A 25,216-nucleotide genomic window follows, 5' to 3' on the forward strand; every position below is an offset into this window, starting at 1 on the left:
TCTGAAACGCACTGAAAAGACTAAAGAAAACAAACTACATGAAAATTCAAATATTTGTTTCTCTCTGATACAGGCACTAAGAAGTGAATAGTACCAGTCACTGGAAGACAGCGGGAATCAATTTATCTCAAGAAAATGCATTATACACTAAAAATACAGAATAAAACCACATAGCATCAAAGGGATCATGGAAGACAGACAATTGATAGTTTTGAAAAAAAAGATGACAATGTATAACATCTACAATGTATGCAGACATCCCTTGGAAGTTTTATATATGCTATATATATTTCAAAGTACACATAAACTGCCTGTTCGGCAGGTTGAGAAAATAGGAATACATCTTGGGAAGGTCATGAAGAAAAAAAACACAAAGGAAAACAGAAGTTATTTACATTCAATAATTCAGTAGCCTTTAACATCTCTATATACATACATACTCTTTCTATATATGTACAGACTGTGATGGGATCTGAATGAAGCTTATTCCAAACGCAAAAGAAAAATACAAAAACCCCTTGATAATTCACTTGACAAATGTTTACAGGTCGCAGAGCTTTCTTCATTTACAAAGAAAATGCTACACACTGACTAGACAACTAGCATCTCTGGGGAACTTTAAGTCCTTACAAGAGGTGTGTGTTCCCAACGGACCATACAGCGATTGGAAAAAAAATGGAAAACTTGCTGTTCAGAGGGGGTTTTTAGTGGGTTATAATTGCATTTACTTTGTCAGACATATCTTAAGTACAAAACTAGTTAACAAGTCAAAATTTAGTTGTTGTCAAGGGACAGTTTAAAAAAGAAAACCCAAAATTCTATCCCTTCAATTCCCAAGTCAACTTAAATACGTATCTTCCCCTTCTACAGCATGCTTCCAAAACTCACGTGGTACAGAAATTATTACCATTTTACATTTAGCTTTGTCCCTGTTATCAGAGACATCTATCCTTTATAAATTTTAACCCCATTTCAGATGGTGATTCGTACGAAGCAGATCAATGCCCCACAAGTAGGAAAAATACAGAGACCATTCTTGCCTACCCTGCTAATTTACATGACATGACAATCGGTCTCTCCTTTTTCCTCCCTGTGAGGACGTTTGTCTCATGGGCAGTGCTGCCAGAGGACACCGCATAGCTGTTCCTTATCCCATCCACAGTGCTATTTATATTCCTTTTTTCCCCCTCAAGATTATCAGCAGCTCATGCAAAGAACAAACTCCCACCAAAAAAACACTCCCGAACCACCGAGCACGAATTTTCAAGACAGAAAATGTTTCTGTAGCTTGAAGGCTAATTTTTTTTTTAATGTTAACCTTTAAGATGTTGTAACTCCGGAGCTGTGGATGCAGATGTGTTAGTAACCGAATGCCAAAGCCAAGGCATTGATGGTGGCAAGTAGCAGAGAGCAGGCAAAGGAGAGCAAGTGCGGGAAGGGATTTCTGGAATGGGAACAGTTCTTATGGATCTTACAAGTACTGTCAGGTTTGTCCCCCAGAGGGGAAAAAAGTCCATGGGAAGTTTAAGAGGGTGTGAGTGAACAGCATATGCTATGAACTCCCGAAATAAAGTAGCGTGGCTTAGTTATTGATACAGAGAATATCCGATTCAGTATTTGCTCATCCCAACAGCCAAAGTTAGCACAATAGGCCGAGAAAAGCACTTAGGAACTGAAGTGTATTTAAATAATGACTTGTTTTAAAAAAAAAAAAATCACTATTTGTGAACCTACCACTTCTAGAACCATCTTACTGAGATTAAGATCTATGCTAACCACCTCAGATGGTGGAAGTTTCTACACCAAATAATAATAATTAAAAAAAAAAACCAAAAAAAAGACAGCGAAGTCCACACACAGCTTGCTGTTACTAGCAATTCATTCACTATCTGCTGCAATAGTAATCTGTCAACATACTTCTCAAAATCCCATTACTTTTCGTGGAACAGGTGCCAAACACACCCAATGGTGGGTACGAAACACATGAACATCCTCCCCCACACCCTGCCTGTGGTCTACAGTTTTCCAGGGCCTAATCAGCTCCTGCTGGTATCACAGCACTCAGGCAAGCTTCCCTTTGCTACCAGAGGATTAAAAAACTCCCCACACACCTACCACCTGCATTACAAGTACTTCACAGAGATGTAGCAGATGCTATGGCAATAGGGAGCATGCCGATTTATTCTAGATCTGTATTTCCAGTTAGTCACAAGCAGGTGCAGGGGATTCATCCCCTCGACCATTTCAGACTGGGAGCTGAGGACAGCAGGCAGACTTCCTTCCCCGACAAGCAGGGGCTCTGTCACTGCACTGGGGTGCCGGCACAGGCAGCGTTAACAGAAGCTCAAGTGAAATAATTCACGTAAGGGAGCTCGCTTCAGCCTGGAGTTGTGGAACTTCTGGCCCCATTACTTATGGAAAAACGCTTTATTACACTTGAATCTGGCTCACCGAGTGTTTACAGAAGTGACATGCGCTACAGTGGATTGCTGCTCTAAGTCTGTCAGGTGAACCTTACTTAAAATATGCATCAAGGTTTAAACACAGTTTACTTCTTGCCTCGTTTATGAGTTCAACTGAAATAGTTGGACTGCAAGACAGAAGCCTGGTTAAAGCAGACTGGAACATGCCAAGTCCTGTCAAATTCCAATTGTACAGACTTGTTAGTTTTTTTGGAATACAGTGATTGCCTAAACAAGACTCCACTTCTTGTTAGTACAATAACTTTTATTTGACATCTACAAGATCATTATCTTGTAGTTTTTTTGGACAGGTTTATACAATCTCAATTTTTCAATAGTGCAACCTGTGCAAGCAAGAAATGACAAACATTGTCCTTCACTTTCTTATAAACATCTACTATTATAGGCAAAACAAAACTTACCCATATTATAGATAAGTGACTATTCACATTTGTACATTACAATTTCTTTTAAACAGCTCCAGATAAACTCTACAATGTCTTACAACATATTAAACAGTATTCAAGTTACTGGGTAACAGAAACAGCACATACAGCGGAACCCTCAAGTGTTTCCCATTCTCTAATTTACAGCTCAAGTAAGGTTTCATCTTACAAGTGACAAATTAAATTACATTAATGAAGTAAAAAATATAAGATTGTATGCGAGATGGAAGTGAATTTGCACTTAAGTTTCCATAACCACCTCGGATTAAGGAAATGCTTCAATTTAAGGAAAATAGGCATCCAGCCATCTTTGCAGTACACATTAGGAATACCATTAATACATTAAAAATGAACTAATTTTAATTTAAGATGTTTATCACAAAAAGAACATGTTGTAGACTCAAATATATAAGCCCCAGGAGAGAACCAGAAAAAATGCAACACCTGGGTATAAACACTATAAAAATGCAATAACCAATGCTGTACAACTAAGATTGTGTTTCTCTCTGAATTCCTGCCTTGTGTTTATCCTGTCCATGCCCGTTTCCAAAGACATGCACTGTCAAACAGAAACTGGGAAGGAACCTGAATGCATGATGTGCAACCTCTAGGTTTCATGCTTTTATAAACTCATAAATTGAAGAGAAAAACCCAATATATATTTTCTATATATATACTCAATACATGCATTCAAGGATATCTCCCACAGCAATGGCATTGATGCACTGCGTTAAACCCTGAGCACTGTATGACAAGATAAAAATAAAGCCTGCTTGGGGATTTTCAAGCATTTTCAAACAAATTGTGGTTTGTAGCTCAAAAGGCCAAAAGTAAAAGCAAACAGGAAGCACTACAGAGAGCATAAGGAAAGACAGATGCACTACCATAAACAACTGCTGGCTTTCAGTTCTACCAACCTTTTTAGATCTCTTTATTCCCAAAGTATTTGAGAGCACACAACTGAACTGAAAAAGTTATATTTCTTTGGAATCTGTCCCTGATTTTTATGCAAGTGATATGCTTTTACAGCCTTTTCCTCAAACACCAAAGTCAACACCTGCAGTTTGTCCTCTTATGCATTGTTGAAATTGGTGATGCTTTGCGGGTGATGCTGCTGCCATATCTGCTGCTGTTGTACTGCAAGCTGTTGAGACTGGTCTGACGTTGACAGGAGGTTTACAAGGGGCGATACACAATTTGCAGGAATGATCAAACCTGAAAACAGCAACAGATCAATTGTTTCATAAGCATGCAAACGATTTGTTCATTAAAACCCCAGGCTGGTGATTCCACCATTTAACTTATGCAACAGTCAAGATTTCCAATGTCAAGTCTAATCAAGCACAGCTACAAGTTCTGCTTCTCAGTAAGAGGTTTATCTTCACTAGATCCCTTTAGCTCATGAGGCAGTACAAAGAAGTTGCCATTTTGCCCCTGAAGACAAATTTTATTCTTATGTTACCCACTGCCACATAAAACGAGAAGTCAGCTACTTTTGCTTTTCTCATCTCACAGAAGTTACACCACCATGAAAGTTTAAACATGAAAAACTTAGTTTCAACATCTTGGAAAACCGTTACTGGAATAGAAGCTGCCATGATATCACACATCCACAGGAAGTCCACAATTAAAAAAAAAAAAAGGAGATTTCAGCCTCTGAAGTACCTGCTATGAGGGCTTCGCTAAGAGGTTTAGCAACAAGAAATGACAATCATCTTGAAGTCATTCTAAATTATTGATTACATGTGGCTTTCAGCAGCTCAAAAGCCATGAAAACAAGCATTTCAAGGGCTTATTCTTTGCCAGAAGTGGGGAAAAAAGTGGAGCCCTTATGGTTTCAAAGGTAGGTTGGCTGAAACAGGCTGAATATGACTTTTTTGTTCCTAGTAAATCAAAAGAACTGAGAGAATAAGTGTTCCAAAACCTGGCTGAAAAAAAATGTCTTCCTTCTTTAACCTGATTCAAAACAGCATTTGTACTACAAATACAGATTTCCACAGTTGTACTTCTGCCTCTCCCTAACATACACACTGACAAGCCTTTTCTCTTGTAAGCATCTTTATAAAGTCTCCTACGTGACTCTCAACACGGCGTGACTTGTAAGTTACAACTACCTTCTACTCCAAGACAGAAATATAGGAGCAGACAAGCCACTTACCTACGATCCTCTGCCCATCTTCTGTTCTTAGACGAACTATTTGCATTTTCACATTTGTACCACTCACAGAGGCTAGAACGCCTTCTACTTTTGTCCAGACACTCAATACTGAACCACACAAGACATAGTAAGTTCGACAGCGGAGTCCCACTTCACAAATTAATCCCAAGCCTGCCTTCTTACAGTTGCCTCTCCTGCAGCAGAGAGAAAAACAAGCTTTCAGAAGAATTCTGCAAACAAAAAGTATCCAATTCAATTAAAATGAGACTTGAAGTTATCTAACGTATTCAGAGTTGAGCAAGGGCTGCAAGTACACAGTAAGGGGAAGATATTTTATCCACAGCATGCCTTTAATGGTAAAGCTTTGAGAAGTGTTGGCCTATTTAGGACCAGATCTTCAAAATGTACGGACAGAGCTTTAAGCCAAAGATATCACTCATTTAGATCACCCAAGAACCTGAAACTGTTACAGATGAAACTGGTATCTCATCAGTATATTTCAGAAGCTGCAATATTAATGTGAAACTCTACCAGTTATGCTGTTCCTCAGGAATTAAGATGTCAGCTGCTGAGGTCAGAGACATACTGTTAGAAGAGGTAGCACATGAACAAGCCATTTCTGACATCCATCTCATCTCTACGTATAAATACTTTCCCCCCCAAATAACATTTGAACTATCCTACGACAATAATAGACCAGATCAAGACACAAAGCACAAGCTACTTCTGGGTCATTATACTTCTACTGGAGTGCAATTTATACATTATACATCTAATATATTAGGACTTTAAGGGCAAGTGCAAAGCTTCATGTTTCCACTTAAAGGTAGGGTCATTTGACTGATCATAGGACAATTTTTCTTAAGCAAGAAACACAAGATTTCACATGAGTAACAGAAGAACAGAGTAGTGATAAACCAGTTTAGGTAAACAGTTTAAGTTAAAGCATCTACGTGCATACAAATACTAACCAATAAGCATGGGTGCAGGTATCTGCAGAAGAATTGTACTGCTCTAACCAGTGTGGCAGAGCATCTTCAGAAGGTACCTGGAAAAACATTCAAAGAGGGAATAATAATAAAGTAAAACACATCAAGACTTGCATAGAACAAAAGCAATTTGGTCATTACTATGAGAAAAGAGGGAGCACCAACATCCTGATGGTGAAGAGAGGTACGTTATCCTGTAATTTCAGGCTATTTGATGGAAATGCCATGTCAAAGGATGAGCAAAATGCTTGAACATAGCAGAATCTCAGAGCTTTTCCAATAATTAACCTGATTCTCAGAGTTTCCTCAAGTTTTTACAAACTCAACACTAAAATTGTTTAAGTGTTAGATATCTTACCAGCCTTTAAACAAAGTAATCCATTACAGTATTTAAAATGTCATCAGCAAACAGCTGAAGCTTCAGAATCATTGCTTAGAATACACTGTTCTTAAATAAGCAGCTATGTACATGTTTGTACACCCTACACAGAAGCAAGACTTTCCCTTGCTAGACCCTAAAAAACTGTCGTTTTATATTACCACACTACAAATTATTTATATTCAGAAAGCTTTAGATATAGGAATGCAGAAACCATGTAGGCCCGCTTAAAAAGACCCAAATACAAGCTCTGCTCTGGAAAAATAAGCCGTTTTTTACTTGCCAGAATTACACACACATACCAGAAAAAGAAAGTCCTTATATTTCTTTTCAATTTTTTTGAAGTTTAAAACTAGCATAATTTTAATTGTTACCTTCTTATATTTCTTTTTCAGGTCTGCACAGGTTTCTAGTTTGAGTTGTTTCCCAGTATTTGGTCTGTACACTAAAAAAAGCTTCTTTTTAGGATTCACTTCTTTTACTAGAATAGCGGTTTTCTTGTTATTTCTTATCTGGAAAAGAAAGACAAACCAAAAACTTCATAAGTTTAAACATGCTGACAGTATCTACCTTAAGTGATTCCATACTGTGTTCTTTACAGAGTAATAGTGCGTGTGTATGTGCAATAAGACAACCAGTAATACTAGGGATACCTTTAGAAGACAGGACCACTAATCTACATTAACCTCACAACTTTTCCCTACAGTGAAAGCATCTGGTTTCTTGATGCAGGTTTAAATAAGAGCTAATTTGTGTTCACATTCCTATCAGAAAATATCCTAGGCAGCTAAAAAGGAGTGCTTCATACTGAGCATTGGAAGCAAAATTAACATGAATTTTAATGTAAGATTGAAAGCATTCTGCAAAACTGAACAGTAAATTTTTCAGAGGAGACAGCGTATTTGGTTAGCCCCCCAAAAACTTCTCTGAACATAATCCAAGAGACAAAGAATCTTACCTGTAGCGATAAATAAAATCCATCATCTGGACCCGTCTGTTCTGCCCAGATCTTAGTTGCTTCATCCCAAGACATTCCTCTCTCTACACTGATCTAGAAGACAGCCATGCAGGGGTATTTTGGAACAGGCTTTAGAACAGTTACAAACATAGGAACTAAAGAACCATAGAACCAAATATTGCCCAGTGAAAGGCCTGGAACCTCCTCTCACTCAGCATATGCTTAGCTTATTGCCACGTTTTTAAAAAAAAACTTATCAACAAGCAAGTTTTATTAGTTCATACAAAGATGATACAGAATTAACTTACTGTGTATAGTTCTACATGTCCAGAGGTAGAATATCCGGGAGTTAAAAACTTCTTAACGTCTGCCTTCCTTACTTTCTCATCCCCAGAGCCCAAATCTTAAAAGGAAAGGATAGAGTTATTCCGTTTCTCTCTTCTTACTTAAGTACAAGAGTACTGAGAAATTGATTTACTCACCTAAGATGCCCATATCGTATCTTCCATTCTTTTTAGCATTTTGAATAACTGCATTTAACGTGTCAGAAAAGTACTGGAATAAAGCATTCTGCTGATGTACTTCCATACCAAGAATTCTATTCAGAAATTTCCCTATATTGTTATAATCTTAAAAAAAGAATAAAGAAATACACGTATTATGTCAAAGATTAAGTTTGATGACAACAAGCTCTCAATCAGTATTTGAAGAGTCTCAAAAAGACTGCTTAAATCCATTCCTTCAGAATGAGGAAAACATTCTGAAGTTCTCAAAAAAAGTCATAGTTACAACTTCAGTTCTGTTGCTAGGAATCCACTATCATGATATATGATATTCCTAGTGACATTCTAAAGATACACTAAACACACAAATACCTTTATCAAGCGTTAGTATTCCAGATCTGTCTTCTACATTTATCAAGCCTACGCCAATCAATCCCTGACGAACATCTAGGAAAAAAAGAAGTTAAATCATAGCTGCTTTGCCATCTAAAAACAAACCAACAAAGTAACAGCTTGTTTAGCAATCTTGTTTCAGGAGCCAATTCCAAACCTTCCGACACCCCTCAAATACATTACTTGCAATTTCTACCTAATACATCAATAACCAAGACAGAACGTTGCCTTCTGTCCTTCCAGGAAGCACAGGCAGGGAAAACCACTAATAGCACTATACATGAGCCCACAGGAGAACAAGATATTGCACCATATAACAGGAAAATAAAGCTAAAGAACTGTATGTAATACTTTGGCCAAACAGATATAGAACATGCCTTATATTGAGAGAGCTCACATATCTTATTTCATACGTGAACTTCCAACGTTCAAGCAACATGCATAGGAATAGCATCCAGTGAGAGCCTATCTGGGCCAGCTGATCGGTTTAAATAGTAACAGTGTTTTCTAGCTCTAAAACTATTTGCATTTTCTGCATACTGGAGAATGATCAAAAGGTAGCTTCATCCAATGAATTATACTTACCTTTGAAGAAGTCTCCAGGAAAATCAGGAGGAGGCGAGACCATCGGGGAGTCTAAGTTCACAATGGATTTCATAACAATCTCTAAAGCATTTCTGCCATACTGCATAAGAAAGAGAAAGCTGCTCTAACAACGTGATCCAGCCTTTGTGCCTCAGCCCCAAGCACACATGGTTTAACAAGCATTTGTAACTCACAATAAAACGTTTTTCACTACAATAATAAAGGGAACCGGTTATTAGCTTTTCAATTATAAACTACACTATATAAACAGCCCAGTCTTAATTTCTAATTAGAATTGCCGAATTAATCTCTCAGTTGTGACTGAAAGGACACATACCATTTACTTAGGACTTGGATTGTTAGCAAATGCAGAAAGTAATTTACACACATATTTGTGTTCCACATGGCTCTGCAAACAGAATTAAGAATGTTTTCTGGCTACCTGAGAAAGAAGCCTCCTATCAGAAAGTAATACAGTTAGAAGTAAAACACTTCACAGTAGATCGAAGAAATCCTTTCTCAACAGGTCATTTGTGGAATAAGCACCACAGCATGAGCTTTCAAACAGAAACAGAACTGTCACCTTGTTGTCAAAATTGAATCTGCTGAGGTCTCGAGTTTCTGTAGCCCGTCTGTCACCATGGGTAAGGGCTCCCTGTTAAGACACACCTTTGTAATTAAATCAAATTTTAAGAAAAATAAATCTAAGCTGTATTTTCTCAAATGAGCGATCAGATTTCTTGAAACAATCTTACCAAGCTCTCCAGTCTTTTTGCAACTATAGATGCAAATCTTTGTTCTCCTGCCAATTCAGAAATTAGGAACACGTACTCCGGAGCAGTCACTTGGTTGGATCTATGAGTTCTTCCTGGATAATTAAGTAGAAGCACATAGGTTAAATACGTTCCACTTCATTGAACATTTCTAATAAACTGTGAATTGTGAAGAGTAAAGAAAAAAGCTAGAACTTAATCCTGCTGAAAATTAGTTTCTAATGTAATACAGCCAATAGAAGGTAGGACACAAACGCTCTGGAGTTGTGGCAACTTCCATAAAGCCACTTGATACATGAAAAAAACCCTAAGCTGCAGTGTAAGTTTGTTTGCCAGGTTTCTTTCAAAACTTTCAAGACTATTAGCTATGACTATAGATAAAGCTGATTCTGTTCACGGGTAAGGAGACTGGAAGGGTCCTTAAGAGGTTGCTTAGTCAATCTTATTTCCCACGAATTAGCAGTAAATTCGGTTAGTATTACTGAGTATGCTAGGGGAAGGATACAGAAAAAGTTATTTACCAAACTGCTGTATTGCTCTATCCGCACTCCACGGCAACTCCAGAGTCATGTGAACTCTCCGTCTCTGATTCTTAGCTCTACGGTCTGCTTGCAACGATATACCAGAGCTGGCAGCCTCCGAAATTATGGCAATGTTCTTTTATTAAGAAAGGAGTTGTTAGTTAGCAATAAATCCAAGATCAAGCTTCAGTTTTCAGTTTCCAAAAAAACTTAATTTTACAATTATTACTAACATGGGTGTGGAATGGTTTCAGTGTTATTTGGTCTTCCTATCACAAGGGCGGGGAGGGGAGAAAAAGTACGGTTCTCTTTATCAGTTAGAAATGCTAACAAGTTTTTTTTTGAGTGAAAGGAGTGGTTTTTGCTTTACTTTTCAGCAACACCTTTGTGTGCAAATGAAGAAAGGCAGCAAGTTGCAGCCTTGCCATTCTAAAGGGCAGGTTTCTCTGACATTGGCCTGCACTTCAGAAAGAAAAGTGGAGTGACACAAGACGACTTGCTCTGGCAGCAAGCAATACAGAGAAGACAAAAAGTTGCTGCTAATACTGTATCTGAATGCATTTGCCTTGAAAGAATGTAAATGTTTTGACTGTGCACAAGTCACTTACAGGAACATGAGTATTTACCCTGAAGTGTAACAGCAGGCCACAGAAGTTCCACACAACAGCTACATTTACTTGATTTGCCCTCTTGTGGTAGGATGTCCCTCAGGAAATTTTTTTTTTTTCTCCTTCTTTTATCAGCTTCAATTCTACCATTATTCCAGTCAGTATTTTCTTTCAGAGTGCAATGTAAAGGACAAAAGGTATCACTCTTCCCAGCATTACTTCTCAATCCTTGTTAAGGTAGACAACCTCCACCTTTTCCCTTCTGCCCCTCACTGCAAGTTTTTTTTCCCCCTCTCAGACCAAGTCAGTCAGTAGTTTTCCCCATTTTTCTATTTCATTATTTCCTCTTGGAAGCAGAGGTACACAGTAATCCAATAAAGGAATCAAAGATGTGGACTGTTTATCTGCCTTTTAAACATTTGCTGTTTTACAAGGCCGGCTTAAAGGCGCTAGCTTTCAGTCTGGCATGCCTGTACATACCTTTTAAGCACAGGCCTCAGTGGCCACCCAAACTACAGCCTGACCTTTAAAGCATGCTGCAGCCACATATTAGACAGGACTACTGAACATACTGGTTTGAAAAACAAAACACACAGCAGTGAACAGAAAATGCTTTGTAACTAGTACTTACTTACAGTTCCTGAAAAGTCACTGTGGGATAATGGTAGAGCCACAACTTGAATAACTTAATCAGTCAATGTTACTACGGCATCTGGCAAGTTTTTCTAAATTGTATCTCTTTAAGGACTACCTTATCTCCATCCATGAACCTCTGCTTTTCCGTGATGTTCAGAATTTCAACGGGCACATCAAGTTCAGATCTTGACTCATAAGATATGCTGCCATCATCATTGCTTACAACTCTCCCTTTCCGGCCTGTCATCTTTAAAAATAAAAGGGAATACAAGCTCATTATAGCAATACCAAAATTATTACACAACCAAAAACTTCAAGCAATGATGCTATTTATTCATACACCAACCTTAAAATAGATTCAGTAATTTACTCCCAAATGCAAAACTACATTAGAGAACCTGGATTATTTTTTGGTTGATGCCATTATCTGCTATGTGGAACGTTTATTTATAGGCAACTCAGAGAATCAAAAGCGTAACAAAGCATATCTCTGTAGAAATGACATAGTATTATACCGCTGTCCATAAAGGATTTACCAAGAGTACTAGGAAAATAAACTGACAGCTGAGATTGTCACCGATTTTAACAGGGTCTTTTAAATCACAATGACGTTTCTACTTGACAGAGACAGGTAGCTTACTAAAGACGTGTTTCTAAAGTTATTGAGAAAAAGAGACAATAAATCATCAGGCTTTTCACTAACGCAGTTTTATTATACAGGTTCTTAATCTTCATTGCCTAGGAAAATGAACTAAAGCTGCTTTCTGTTTTATATATACCAGCTTCAAATTGACTACAGCTAGTTAGAGAAATATACCACTATAAAGCAAAAGAGAAACAAGTATGATTTACCCAACAAGAAACTATCAGTCTCAGATATAACCTATCCACCCATTCAGAGCTCTTCTCTGTATTCTAATACAATCTTCAAGTTTCTTTTTAATTCAGAGGCATTCAGCAAAAGTAACCTATACTCTTATCCTGGTGAGATTACTCTCTAAAACTGCTAAACAAGTTCTCTTTAATAGATACTTAGGTCACATGCAACCTTGAAGAATGACAACACTGATTTACTGCAGCCAGATAATGTAGGCTGTAGTAAAGGCTGTAAGGCTGCAGTAGAAAAAACCATCAGTTTTCTCTTACTGTGAACACCAGCCTACCTCTGCTACATTTTCAGGACCACCCAGTTCATCTATAAGCTCATCCAGTGTATTAGGTGGAAGATCTTCAGCCAGCTTTTCCAGTTTATCAAGCAATTCTTTCTTCATTTGTTGGGCCCTTTCAACAGCATCCTGACTTGTTACAAAGCTGCTGTTTGTGTTACTGTTTGCTGAAATTTAAGAGAGAGACTCTTTAAGATTTAGAATTTCACTGCCTAATTGCTAAGAAAGTGAATCAATGCAGAAGAAACTTATTCTTACCTGATGTGTTGGTACTAGAAGTGGTGGTACCAACAGTGGAAGAAAAACAGCTAGGTCGTTTTGATCCAAGACCAGAAGCTAGTAAGGCACTTTGAATAGAATCTGGGTCTATACTTTTCTTCTTTTTCTTCTCTTTATTTTTTTTATGCTCTTTTCTAATCAACCAGGGATCTGAAGTTAAATAAAGTTATTTTCAAAAAGTTTCGAGCATGTACTAAAAAGCCATCCTTTCCATTGAAAAACTACATACTCATTACAAAAGGTGACTTACAAAGTCTAAACTCTAGTGTGTAAAATCTACTTAAAGAAGATGCAAATCAACATTCTAATACTAGTTCCAGTCTCATTAAACTACATGCTTATCAAACACTCTTATTTTTGGCTCATTGAAATGGTTAGGAAAGACTTTATGCTTACTATCTGCAAGTACAGCTACTTGCTTGATGAAACACTTAAACTGTCTTACCATCCTCATCATCTTCACTGGATTCATCTCTGAATGGGTTGAAGTCGTCATCGTCTCCAGAACTCAAAAATCTGGAGCTCTCATTGTCACTTTCTTCATTGTCTGAAGCATCAGACTCACTTTCACTCTCATCAGAGCTGCTACCTGCAAGGCCACCTGTTTTGCGAGCTTTTTTGGCTTCTCTGCTTATTTCTTCACCTAATTCCATCACCACCATCACCCCAGAAGAAAACAAAAAAATATTAGTTTAGACCTTGTAGTCTAACTTTTGAGGTTTATTTTACCACCACTGCATACAAACTAGAAAAATATTCAACTTCTAAAAATAGAACTGTTTAAAAGAATCTTATTTAAGTTTTAAGTAAGACCTCTCTCCCAAGTTTTTTTCATGATCACCTATTTTTCGGTAAGAATATTCAGTTTGGGAAGGGGGGTGGCATTAGGCTTCTCTTTACTGAGCCTCAAAAAAAGAAAGCAATTATTTGCTTGACTGCATCAGGAAGTGGTCTGACATGTGCAAGGCATTTTGGGATACAGTCCCATACTAGATCAACCCAATTTTGAGCAAAGAAGTAACCAGAATTGACAGGTTATATTGCTTCAGCAGCAGTTTTAAAATCTATTAATGGAAATTTCTAACAAAAGTCTTAGACTTGTAATACATGCTCTTTCATGAATGACTGGACTGATGTTTACATTCCTGTATTTTTTCCAGAGTTCACTCTTGGGCAGCTCCAAAATTGCCATTTTCACTATGGCATTAGTGTAAGAACTTAAGCATTACCTTTCCGTTTCTTTATTTTGTTCTCCTTGCAAGGGCTGTCTCTGGGTGAATTGTTATTACTTTGAGCAGTCAAGTCAATTCCCAACAAGCTAAACAGCTTCTTCCTGTCAGGAGCTGGAAAGTGCTTTTCAATAAGAGACTGGAATACTCCTCTGTTTAAGAAAAAAGGGTTTTTCAGTCGAATTTGCATTTATTTAAAATACAAACCTGTAACATTTTAACAGCTTGCTTGACTTCTCTGAAGAATTATTCCTTGTGAATGCTATTACACAAGCATTCTGTATAATTATCACCCATATTACTGTATTTGTCACCTTCTTAAAAGCAGGAAACATTTATTTTACAGAACTGTTACTTATAACTCGTTAAATTTGGTTTTGGATCAAGTGGTAATGCTACTGCCATTTTCTTATTGCCCGAAGTTTAAATGACAGATTAACTTAATAAATTAAGATCTTCAGCAAGGTAGTCTCAGGATTGGATCTGGCCCATCTGATAAAAGAGGGAACTCATGACTGTAACTTGCTTTGGTATAAATGCAGTGTACATTTGGCAAGTCTTCCCTTCCTCCCCTTTTGAGTAGAACAGTACCAGCTGTTCACACCTGAAAACATAATTTCAGAGTGTCAGTAGAACTAGGAACTCACCGATGGTTCACTTGAGCAATACTGTCAGATTTTATGTACACGCAGCTTAAGTAAAGAACATCGGTACTACAGGATACCCAACTTTCTGTGCAGTGACGCACGTTTTACACATGAAAGGACAAATTACTACGCACACTAAGCTGGATTAAGGTTAGTTTTATGATGGACAGTTCTAACAAAACTTCAATCTTACTTTGCTGTAGAAACAAAGTCATTCAGTTCACCACCACCTTCCTCCAAAGCTTCTAATGTTCTTGCTTCTCCTGTTGACTGCAGGCCAATAACAACACACTAAAGGACAAATGAATACAAGGCATTGTCACTAAGAAAACTGTCTTGCAAGTTTATTTTTGCCTGAATTTCTGCTCATTAAATAGTTTCAATACCATGAAGTACAAAAGCATGCTACTACGTCTGAGAAACTCTTGTGTTGTAAACAAAAAACCCTAATAGCTTTACATTTAACACAGATATTTAAAAATAGGTCTTGATCAACTTACTTTCCCATTCTTGATTTCTTCCCGAGCTAGCTGCACCACCCTCTTCACTTTAGATGCTATGCAAAGGTACTTGAAAAACCTCTGATGAGCTGACCAAAACTGACCCCACATAGACTTTTTCATTCGTTGTTCTGCGTCGATAAGATCGGCCGCTTGTTGAAATCTCTCTCTAGCACTGACCCACTGAAGAAGAAAATGTTAATTGCTTTACACGTCACATTTCAAGGCTACACAGGTACATTGTTTAACATCCAAATAAAGACAGAAGAGAAGTTTAAAGTTACAGTACTATGGGACTGCAAGTCAAGGAAACTCATACATCAAACAAAGCTCACAAAAAAAGAAAATTGGCTTACTAAATTCAGAAGATAATTACTCTCGTAATGAAAAGCAGATACATTTACATTACTACCAATGCAAACATACACAGTATTTTCTAATTACCTAGTTTCTCCATCAATACAGTCAGGTTAAGAAAGCAAAGAGCACTGCCCATACTTAAGTATAAAGCAAGATCCCAAGAAGAGAAAAACCCCACTGCCTTCTTTTCTACAACACTTTGTTATAGCAATTGTTTCCAGATTAAGTAAAGTAAGCTTTGGACACAAGTTTAGTGATTCCTTTAAACAACATTCATAAAGTAAAGTGTTGTTTTAAAGTTGATATTATACACCTGTCAAAAATAATTTTTAATTATTGTAGCTATACAACATGAATACCGAGTCATGCTTAAGCACCTCTTAAGCAGGTAAAGACCCTGCTCATTTTAATCTATGTCCAAGGAGTAATTATTTTTATCTAATACACCACTGGTAATGTGCAAGCAGAATGTACACTCAGGAAAAAGACACTCAGCTTAGCATATGGACAAAAGAATTAAGAACAATGAAAAAGATAACCAGTGGGTGAATAAAGGAAACATTAAAGAGAACCACAGCTTTGATGCTTTAGATTTGATCTGCCATGCGATTAAAACTATCACCCTCACTGTTTAACTACAAGCACCACTCCACCATACCGCTTCAGTGAAGAAGTGCATGCAGCCTGTCTAATGTTTTGCAGCTTGTTCTCAGCTCAGTTGCCTAAAGGGGGAGGACTGGCGCACAAAAATACGACCAACAGGTGAACGGCTTTATCTTAGGCAACAATGACCAAGGTCTCTGTAGTAGTCCTAGAAGGCAGTGGATCTGGCAGATACAGGAAGATGCACCCAAAACTGCAGCTTTTATGACTCAGAACAATAATTAACAGCTTTTGCCAAGTCTTCAATGGAGAAATCTTTACACTAAGATGAGACAAGAAGATGCCATTCCTGTCTCTCAACAGCCTATTTCAGGAGCATTCAAGCTTAAACCAAGTAACTTCAACCTCTCAGAACCCAATACAGAAAGCAAATTTAAAAGGCGTTCTTACCAGTTTCACAGATTTATTGTACATTTTAACATATTCCTGTGAAAGCAGAACTTCATCAATTTTGAAAGTTACACCTGAAAAACTCAACTGTCTTGCTATGTACATTCCTCTCAGCTTCATATCCATAGCAACTATTTCCATGGCACCAACACCTCTAAAATAAAAGAATAAATTAATTAAGTCAATATTAGAATTTTCAAGAGTAAGGATTTGTTAAAAAAAACCCTTAAGTGCTTTAGAAGAAAATAGCATGCTTACAAGTGTGAAGGAATATGTTTTCAGAATCATTAGTACTGTTTGGTTAAACACATAAAATCAGGGAGTCTGGAAATTTAGCCTTCACATAAAACTATATCCCTGCCTCATGAGTATTAAGTGTAGCCCAAGAGGCATAAACACTCAAATAGTTACTTTTTCCTGAATGACCTAGCATGCATTGGGAGACGGTACCTTACAAACTGTAATTGGATAATGAAGTTGATCCAAATACGTAACAAAATCTTGCATTGCAATTTTATAAACTCCACTGAAGATTTAAAATAGTGACTACAAACTGTATTAAGCTATTCAGATTTATGTTGATATGAAAATAATTGAACTAGTAGGTAACTTAAGTTCTTTTCAACAGCAACCCACCTTTAGCAATACTTTGAGAGCACAGAAGTCAACTGCAAAGCTAACAAGCTTGGGCCTGTAATTTCATTACTGCTCCATTGATACATACTCAGTAATGAAGTGGAGACTACACTTGCAGTCTAGAAAAATCACGAATCATGTAGATGGTATGCAAGAAGATGCATACTAAGCCCTACTGTAGCATTCTGAAGCGTTCAAAATTCTTTTTAAGTAGGCAAAACATAATATATTAAGATGCTCAACTACCAAAGAATGTAGCAGTTGCATTTTCTACTGACCTCTGACATATAGTTTTTTTAGTAAGTCTGAAATACGAAGTACTTTGCAACAGCATACATAATTTTTCTGAACTGGGTTCTTATGGCAGAAAGCATAAGAACAAGACTTCTTCCTGTTAAACTGCCTAAGCTGAATGCATAAACACTAGAGGGCTTCTGCACATTGTGAGACATCAACTATACTGAGCATACTCAGTACATACAGTGTGTTTTCACGATGAGCAGCAAAATATTTTCATTTCATAACACCCACATTTTAAGAGGGCTATTTTCCCAGCAAGCTTCTAAAGCTCTGAGTTTTCTGTGAGCGAGGGAAACGTCCCATTTTTTACCACATAAGATAGATCACATTTCTCCTAGATTTAGAAACTAGAGTCAGAAAGTTCTTAGTATGACAGGACAAGTTTGCAGAGGACTATGAGTGAGTGAAGACAAAGGAACTAGAAAGCACAGTCAACCACAACCGCATGCATTCTTGCTATAGCTTTTTGAAATATTACCTTCTTTCAACAGCCTGAATAAAATCGCTGAATTCCCTAAATGGAGTTCCTTCACCCCATATTCCAAGACGGTTCATATATGCCATATTTCTTGGCTCAGATGCACCTAGGAGAAGAACACACTCTGTACCAGTGCCAGTAAAAACAGAGACATTTAATGCAAACCAAATAATACATACCTGTGGCACTAGCATAAACAACCCTGGCTTTTGGAAGTTTATTCTGAAGTTCCAATACAGCCAGACCTGTTTTTGTTGGTTTTGATGAACCAACAGGACACAGATTCTTAGCTTTATGACACTCATCAAATACAATCTGAACTGTAATTAAGGAAAAAACTTTGTCCTGCTTATTTTTAGAATGGGGAGCTAAAACAGAAGACAAGAAAATCTGATAATTACAATAGGTGACAGCAGCAAATTGTAAACTCAAAAAGACACTAGTCATATTTTTCACTAAAAACTTTAGGAAAAATATTTAGCTAGTAAGTCTTTAAGAGCACAATTACCAACACTTGAGCTCTTTACAAGATTGTCTTTAAAGATACAAGCTTAGATAGCAATTTGGTTACAATCAGCTGAACTCCAGATAAAGGATACAACTCCATCAAAGTCTTCACCACACCAGTGAAGAAGCTGCTTTAATCTGGTCTTGTATTTACCACCAGACTGACTTTCACCAATAAGAGAAGAATAGGTAGCAAAGATGACACCTTTCTTCACGCTTCCATTATGTTTGGAAGAAATTTTCCCATACTTGAACTGCAATAAAAAGATAAAAATTACAGAAATTATTAAAAGAGAGCCCTCCTCAAACCCACCTACCATATGATTAAGGCATTCTGGTAGTCTTAAACTTCAGGTGTGTACATTCTGAACCACCTGTATCCCTACATCATGATTAGGGCATAGCTGGCATATGATAATGTGGTTAAGGGGTGATACAGGGCCCTACTTAAGTATATATTTAAGGAAGACTAGATGTGAGGCCTCAAAAGATTAACAGCCACATTCTCTGACTACATGGTTTCCTTAACTTAAATACAATTAACATTTTCGTTTCAATGCATCCCTTAAAGCTAATAGGTCAAGTGTATTTACAGCTGCTACCATAAATGACAAATCTAAAGCTCTGATGTATTTTAGAAATTAAGACTTCACAAAGCAAATATACTAAGTTAAAACAAACTTTAAGTTCAGTGAATTCAACCAGTAATCACACTTCACAATTTATGCAAGTCGCTAATCCTGAGCAGAGGCACAGTCTCCCAAAAATAACTGCACACGCTACTGCTGCTTTAATAAATTACTGAGGAAGTCTATTATTCAAGTATTACATACAAATGTATTACAGATAAAATGTGCGCTGGGAGATAGAAAGGAAAAAATTCAAACGCTACAAAGTCTAAGAAGATTTAAAGGGTATTTCCACTTCTAGAAAATACTCTACTAGTAGTGTCAGCAGTGGTTTGAAGAGTAAAGTTTTTAAAAAAGTATCACATGCTACGACTTAATCCTACAAGGAGCCTATTTACATGATTAACTTAAAGTGGTTCTTCATAAGATTAAGGCCTGTCAAACAAGGCCTAGACAGCAAATTTATTGAAATTAGTACATTCTTGCTCTTAAAACAGTCAACGTGCACAACTTATCACACAAGCGTACCTAAAGTTTTGCCTCAACCGTACATAGTAAAAAGTTTCCACACCTTGTTTAATGAATGAACCAATATGTTTTTTGCTCCAATATCTCTCAAATCTCTTTCAGCATCGTATTTCAGATCATTTGACACGCTAAACCTGAAGATATAAAACAAAGCATATATATTCCGTAAGTTACAGCAGAAGTTCAAAAAGCAGTTGCTAGAACATTTGTTGGAAGACAGATTTTACACTGAATTTAAGTACTATAGTCACTACAGTGTCTGCTCTAACAAATCCTGACACACTTACCAGACTGCTCTTTTTCTGCCTAACAAGTAATTTTCATAGATTATTCCAGCTATGGTCCTTCCTTTTCCTACACCAGCACCATCACCTATCAAGAATCCAGCTCTGTCTCCATTGGGCAGGAATGTTTCATGTTGCTGTAGGAGAAAGAACAAAAAACTCGTACCCGTTCTCCAGAACACATCACTGTGGATTATCAGAAAGAAGCAAACATAAGAAACATCCTATTGGATGACACCAGTGGTGCACCCAGCCAAGCAGCCTCCCGACAGCAGGAAGAGGGGATTTTATTTAGGAAGAGCATATGAGCCTAACTGCTTTACGTGTTCCATTCTCCCTCTTCTTCCCTCAGCACCTAGAATTGCTGTAAAATTGCTCTACACATCTGTCCAATTCCAGCCTACTACCACACTGGCTGCTTTTTTTAACCCGCTGATATGCACCCTGACAGCCTTTTGTGGCAGAAAGACCCAGACATCCACTGCCTGTGTAAAGAAGTATTCTTCTATCCATTTTAAACCAATCTCCTATCAGTTTCACTGAGTTCTGCTTTGTTGTTGTTGTCTTGTTCTCTATACCCCTCCCAAGGATGCCGAACAGTGTTGGCTTTCTTAGCCTGCTGCTGCTGCAGCCATTAAGTTATTTCAGAGAAATAAAAATAACGACTAAGATGTCCTTCCTGAGTTTTAAGACAGTTTGAGATCAGCATCATGGAAGTTTATGGTTTAGACAAAGCACTCCTAGGTGTATTACCTCACATTTATCTGAACTGAAGCTCACCTGCCACCTTCTAATGCAACTCAAACCTTTAAGCTCTTGCTATTTTATCTCCTTGTAAAGCTGACATAGCTGTGCTATGTACTATGATAGTAGTTTTTCTTCTTAAATTCTATGTTAGCTTTTAAGCTGTACTAATGTCTAGCATACCTGGGCTGCGTAAGTGATTGCTTCAAGTTGCAAAGCTGACAACCAGCCACTATCAATTGTTTCTTCTGATATTGATGTCTGGTACCACACATCAGGAGGAGTTACACTGGATAATGAGCTGGTTTCCACTACTGGGTCAGGATGACGTAGACCAATTTTTACTGGTTGAAAAGGGAGGGGGAGGAAGGGAGAAGATGAAAACATAATACAGAGTTCTGTTGCTGCAGCACAGGTTATTATATTTACCAAAACAAATTACAATTGTCCATTGCAAAGGCTGAACTCAAGAACAGCTATGTTTCATTGCAACAGTACGCCAAGTGTTAAACAAACTGCATCGCGTACAAAGGAATACATTAACCTGAATTTATATAACTGCAATCTTAACTTTGTTTCTCTTCTACCACCCTCCCCCAATTTTTATGAAATTAGATAAAATTCAGTTCATAGAAAATTAAAATATTTGTGTACTTGACATGTTTGAGAAAAACTGGTCTGAACCTTGCCTTCCCAAAAGGCCAGAGGCGGCCTCAAGACGCCAGAATCACAAAAGCAACATTCCTCTCACTATTTATATAGTGCTGTTTTTAAGCAGTATGAGAGGAGAAAAGATTTAGAACAGACATGGTTTAATTGCTGACAGATCTCATCAGTGACAATAAAAATTAACCATTTAGCTACAAACCCCATGCAAAATTTTTTGCCTTGCTTTTACAGCAGGTCAGCAATGTACCTAGGAAACACAGTAACAGCTTTTTGTCACTGATTAAATAAAGAAGAGAAAGGAGAAAAAAGAGGAGATGGCAATTAACAGCAGTAAAAGATTCACTTTTTAAAATTTATTTAAAAAACAGCTCTAAGAAGTCAGTCAGGAACAATGCAGGAAGAATGTACTTAGGGTAATTTCACACCAAAAGACTCAAACTAGATTCTTAAATGTAGCAGTGACCACTTAAACCCTTTACAAAACTGCCTCTGCTGAGGCACAAAGCATCTTAACACAGGTAAAAAAGCCTGGTCTTGGTTCATCAATCATATTTCTGAAACAAGTACTGCTCAAAGATACAGTAAACAATTCCTTTTCTATTAAGGAAATCTGTATACCCTCCAAAACCAAGTGCTACAGAAGAGAAAAATTTCCTGGGAAAACCCACCACAAATTCAGGTCCTTTTTACTTGATTCAGATAGCAACTTATCTGTGTTTTGGTGTTAATAACTACAGAAGAGTAAAAAACAAATTAGCTCTCAAAACATTTCAGCCTTTTGACACAACAAAACTTTAGGTCATACATTTTATTGGCATATACTCAGCGTAAGTTTCCGCATGGCCCATTTCTTCTTCATCTTCTTCCTCAGGTTCCTCCTCCTCTTTTACTGCTGGCACTTTCTAGAATAGAGAAATACCTGCATTAGTCAAACAGCACATTATTAATGCTCTATGTCCTGGAAAGTAACATGAGAAATGAAATGAGCACAAACTTGCACTTCAATGTTTTAAAACAAGTACTAGATGAACCGGTGAGCAGCTGGGAAAACTACAGACAGAAACATAGATTTCTTACACTCTGAACAACCCTTCAAAGACACAAAGTCAGGGAATTTCCTCTTCTTTGCAAGGAGATTCAAGTACTCCAAACTCACATAAGCAGAATTAAAAAGGAAACACTTACAGCATTTTAAATCCAAACTATGACTTAAAGAAAACTGCCCTGAAAACAAAACAGCTAGTTAACAGCCAAAACCTAATTTTCAAGTACTGCAGTTTCTCATTCATTACGTAATTTCACAACTTCGGGGAATAGTTATAACAGTCACAATTCTATCCAGCACTCTCTGAAATCTGACAGTTATCCATTTTTCACTGTGATCACAATCAATGTAAATATATGAATATTTTTAAGGTACTCGCTAGATGGCAAATAAAAAGATCGTCCAAAATCACTAATTCAACGTTTAATATAAAAAAGTAATCTGAAGATCCTTCTGTATGCCAGTCACTAAGGAGTACTGTTCATCACAAACTTCAGCCTGATTCTAGCTATCAGTGAAGATGCTGGAACTCAAGTGTTTGCAGCATCAGAACGTATTTTTATTACATTTACAAAATTGAATGATACTCAATTTACAACTTAAATCAAACTGCCTAGAAGGTCAGCCATGCTAGAGAGTGTCTTCTAGTTTCCTCGTTGCTAGTTATATGAATGGGGATATTTTAAAAGAAAACGTCTTAAAACACAGAGCAAGAAATATGCTTATCAGCTTTAATTGGAGCACACCCTTCTTCGTCCACACAATGAGGTTCTGTTAAGGACAGTAATTTCTTGAAATTGTCATTTACTGGATAGGTCATCTGCTCTACACAGCTGTTAGTTTTAGTCATCTAACCAAGTATTCATCTAGTGGAGAAACCAACCTTTTGAACAAACAGATGCACTTGATAATTTTACCACACAAAAGGCATATATGAGTAACTACTGAAACTAGTCACAGACGGTTGTGGCCAATAAAACATACACTCATTTGGCAAATCAACCATTTGTACTACTTACCATGGTAGGTGAAAAACTTCTCATTTTAATATCATTTATCCATATTCTTGCTACCTCTTTTGTGGAAGCCTCCTTCTTCACTGCACCATTGCTTAGATCGGCTACAAAAGAAAAGTTGTGTTTTACAGGAATTCCCTCCAAACATCGACTCAAATTAACATCCTTCTCTATTAACGAGCTGGAAGAGAAGTTTAAGATGTCCAGTAGCACACTGATGCTTCAAGAACGCAGTATTTTTGTCCAAATTAAAAAGTCTCTGAGCAAGGAGTTAAATCCTATTACTTCTTTGACTGAAGAAATTTCCCATGCAATACCACCACATCCAACACAGTTGTGTATTAGTTTCAGTATTTAAAAAAAAAAAAGTATTTTGGACCTTCACCAAATCTACACATGGTATTTAGAAATACTCCATCTTGTGAGCCTTTGAAGTTTAAGAACAAACCAGAAAGCCCAGTGTTTCAACAGAAATGAACTTACCTGGACTGGTGGCATTTACCACCTTAGGAGGAACTACAATTATTTCTGTAAAACAAGAAGTCAACAGTTTGGACTCAATTGTTTGAAGTTTATAACAGGATCCTTCAAGAAGACGATTTATTAACTTTCTTGTCCTTAGCCACACTTGGAAGCAACTGGCAACAGGGCTCAGTATAGAACTAAAAATTTACACACGGATAGATGTAAAACATTGAAAGCAGCTGTCAAGCTTCCATCATGTTGACGGTCAATGCATGTCATAAATTTAGCACAATTGCCCCTAAAAAATGATTACGACAATTGAACGAATAAAGTTTTCCTCAAAGACTTTGCACAGATTAACTTTTTACTGTTTTCCAATCTAGAACTCCTGCTGCCTGAATTGTAAGAAAAGACCATGTTTCCTTCCAAGAGCTTCTCTGCCCTTGAATTTTCTACAAGTATTTGTCTTTTTTTTATAAGCATGAAGAAGGATCCAGAAACACAAGCACACAAGATCAGAAATGCGGTTCTAGAAGTTGCATGTCTCCTTTTCACTTAATACAGAAGCTACAGATTGAACTACTTTCTGCAGCTGTGCCACTACAACAGCTGTGTATTGATGTTACCTATTACTTATGTACTTCTGTGAGTTTTCATTTAGCACAAAGGGGATAAGTCAGTCCTATAAAACCTTCCCCCCCTGCTCTTCTTCACTCCTTTACTGCCCATCCCAACCTCAGCTGGTGTCTCAACTTCAACTTTTGTCAACCACTCCATAACAGAAAGCAATGAAACAACGAGGCACATTCTTCTTTTTGTTTCAGTCCTGACAGCTTCATTTATTGCGCACTCTATCTGCATATGAAAAAATAGGTTACTTCCAGCCCCACCTATAAAAATCAGTAAACCTTATTTCAGAGACAACGAAAATACAGCAATCCAGAAAAAGTCTGCGTACCTTTCAGAAAAAGCAGCAACAGAGATATTTTCAAACTCAACTAGTCTGATCTTAACCTCGTGCTAAAACCAGAATAACTTGAAAGAAACAAATCAAAAATACACACACATGCAGGTTTTCCCTTATATTGAGCTGACCACATATCAGAAATAACATACAAGAAAAGATTATGAAAGGAATCACAAAATGAAGATTTAGAGTGTGGTAATAAAATACTCGTGGCATTTAAGTTAACACCACATTTAAGAAGTAACATGGAAACAAACAGCAAGTTTTTAGGACTTAAGTTTCTGAACACAATAGACCTGATGA

At 37.3% G+C, this 25,216-nt stretch overlaps 1 protein-coding gene across 4 annotated transcripts in view; it reads right to left on the reverse strand.

The window, feature by feature from the left end:
* Positions 1-2,706: 2,706 nt before the first annotated feature.
* The window catches only part of SBNO1 (strawberry notch homolog 1), a 32,791-nt gene continuing 10,281 nt past the window's right edge, over positions 2,707-25,216 (reverse strand). For 2 of the 4 annotated variants that reach the window (XM_075167799.1, XM_075167800.1), the window contains exons 5-33: positions 23,965-24,009; positions 23,485-23,585; positions 22,226-22,322; positions 20,935-21,095; positions 20,011-20,144; positions 19,767-19,857; positions 18,659-18,820; positions 18,239-18,374; positions 18,060-18,165; positions 16,646-16,799; positions 15,233-15,415; positions 14,926-15,023; positions 14,086-14,237; positions 13,302-13,499; positions 12,836-13,006; positions 12,575-12,744; positions 11,527-11,658; positions 10,168-10,303; positions 9,629-9,741; positions 9,457-9,528; positions 8,874-8,973; positions 8,268-8,342; positions 7,875-8,021; positions 7,701-7,795; positions 7,393-7,485; positions 6,809-6,946; positions 6,038-6,114; positions 5,067-5,260; positions 2,707-4,123 (exon numbers count right to left, since the gene is read on the reverse strand). In XM_075167799.1, coding sequence (XP_075023900.1) covers positions 3,981-4,123; positions 5,067-5,260; positions 6,038-6,114; positions 6,809-6,946; positions 7,393-7,485; positions 7,701-7,795; positions 7,875-8,021; positions 8,268-8,342; positions 8,874-8,973; positions 9,457-9,528; positions 9,629-9,741; positions 10,168-10,303; positions 11,527-11,658; positions 12,575-12,744; positions 12,836-13,006; positions 13,302-13,499; positions 14,086-14,237; positions 14,926-15,023; positions 15,233-15,415; positions 16,646-16,799; positions 18,060-18,165; positions 18,239-18,374; positions 18,659-18,820; positions 19,767-19,857; positions 20,011-20,144; positions 20,935-21,095; positions 22,226-22,322; positions 23,485-23,585; positions 23,965-24,009 — 3,674 coding nt within the window. In that variant the 3' untranslated portion in view covers positions 2,707-3,980. The remainder of the gene's footprint in view (positions 4,124-5,066; positions 5,261-6,037; positions 6,115-6,808; positions 6,947-7,392; positions 7,486-7,700; positions 7,796-7,874; positions 8,022-8,267; positions 8,343-8,873; positions 8,974-9,456; positions 9,529-9,628; positions 9,742-10,167; positions 10,304-11,526; positions 11,659-12,574; positions 12,745-12,835; positions 13,007-13,301; positions 13,500-14,085; positions 14,238-14,925; positions 15,024-15,232; positions 15,416-16,645; positions 16,800-18,059; positions 18,166-18,238; positions 18,375-18,658; positions 18,821-19,766; positions 19,858-20,010; positions 20,145-20,934; positions 21,096-22,225; positions 22,323-23,484; positions 23,586-23,964; positions 24,010-25,216) is intronic. The other 2 variants (XM_075167801.1, XM_075167802.1) reach the window with 2 other exon arrangements.

This window comes from Calonectris borealis, chromosome 18 (assembly GCF_964195595.1).
Source record: "Calonectris borealis chromosome 18, bCalBor7.hap1.2, whole genome shotgun sequence".
Lineage (NCBI taxonomy): Eukaryota > Metazoa > Chordata > Aves > Procellariiformes > Procellariidae > Calonectris > Calonectris borealis.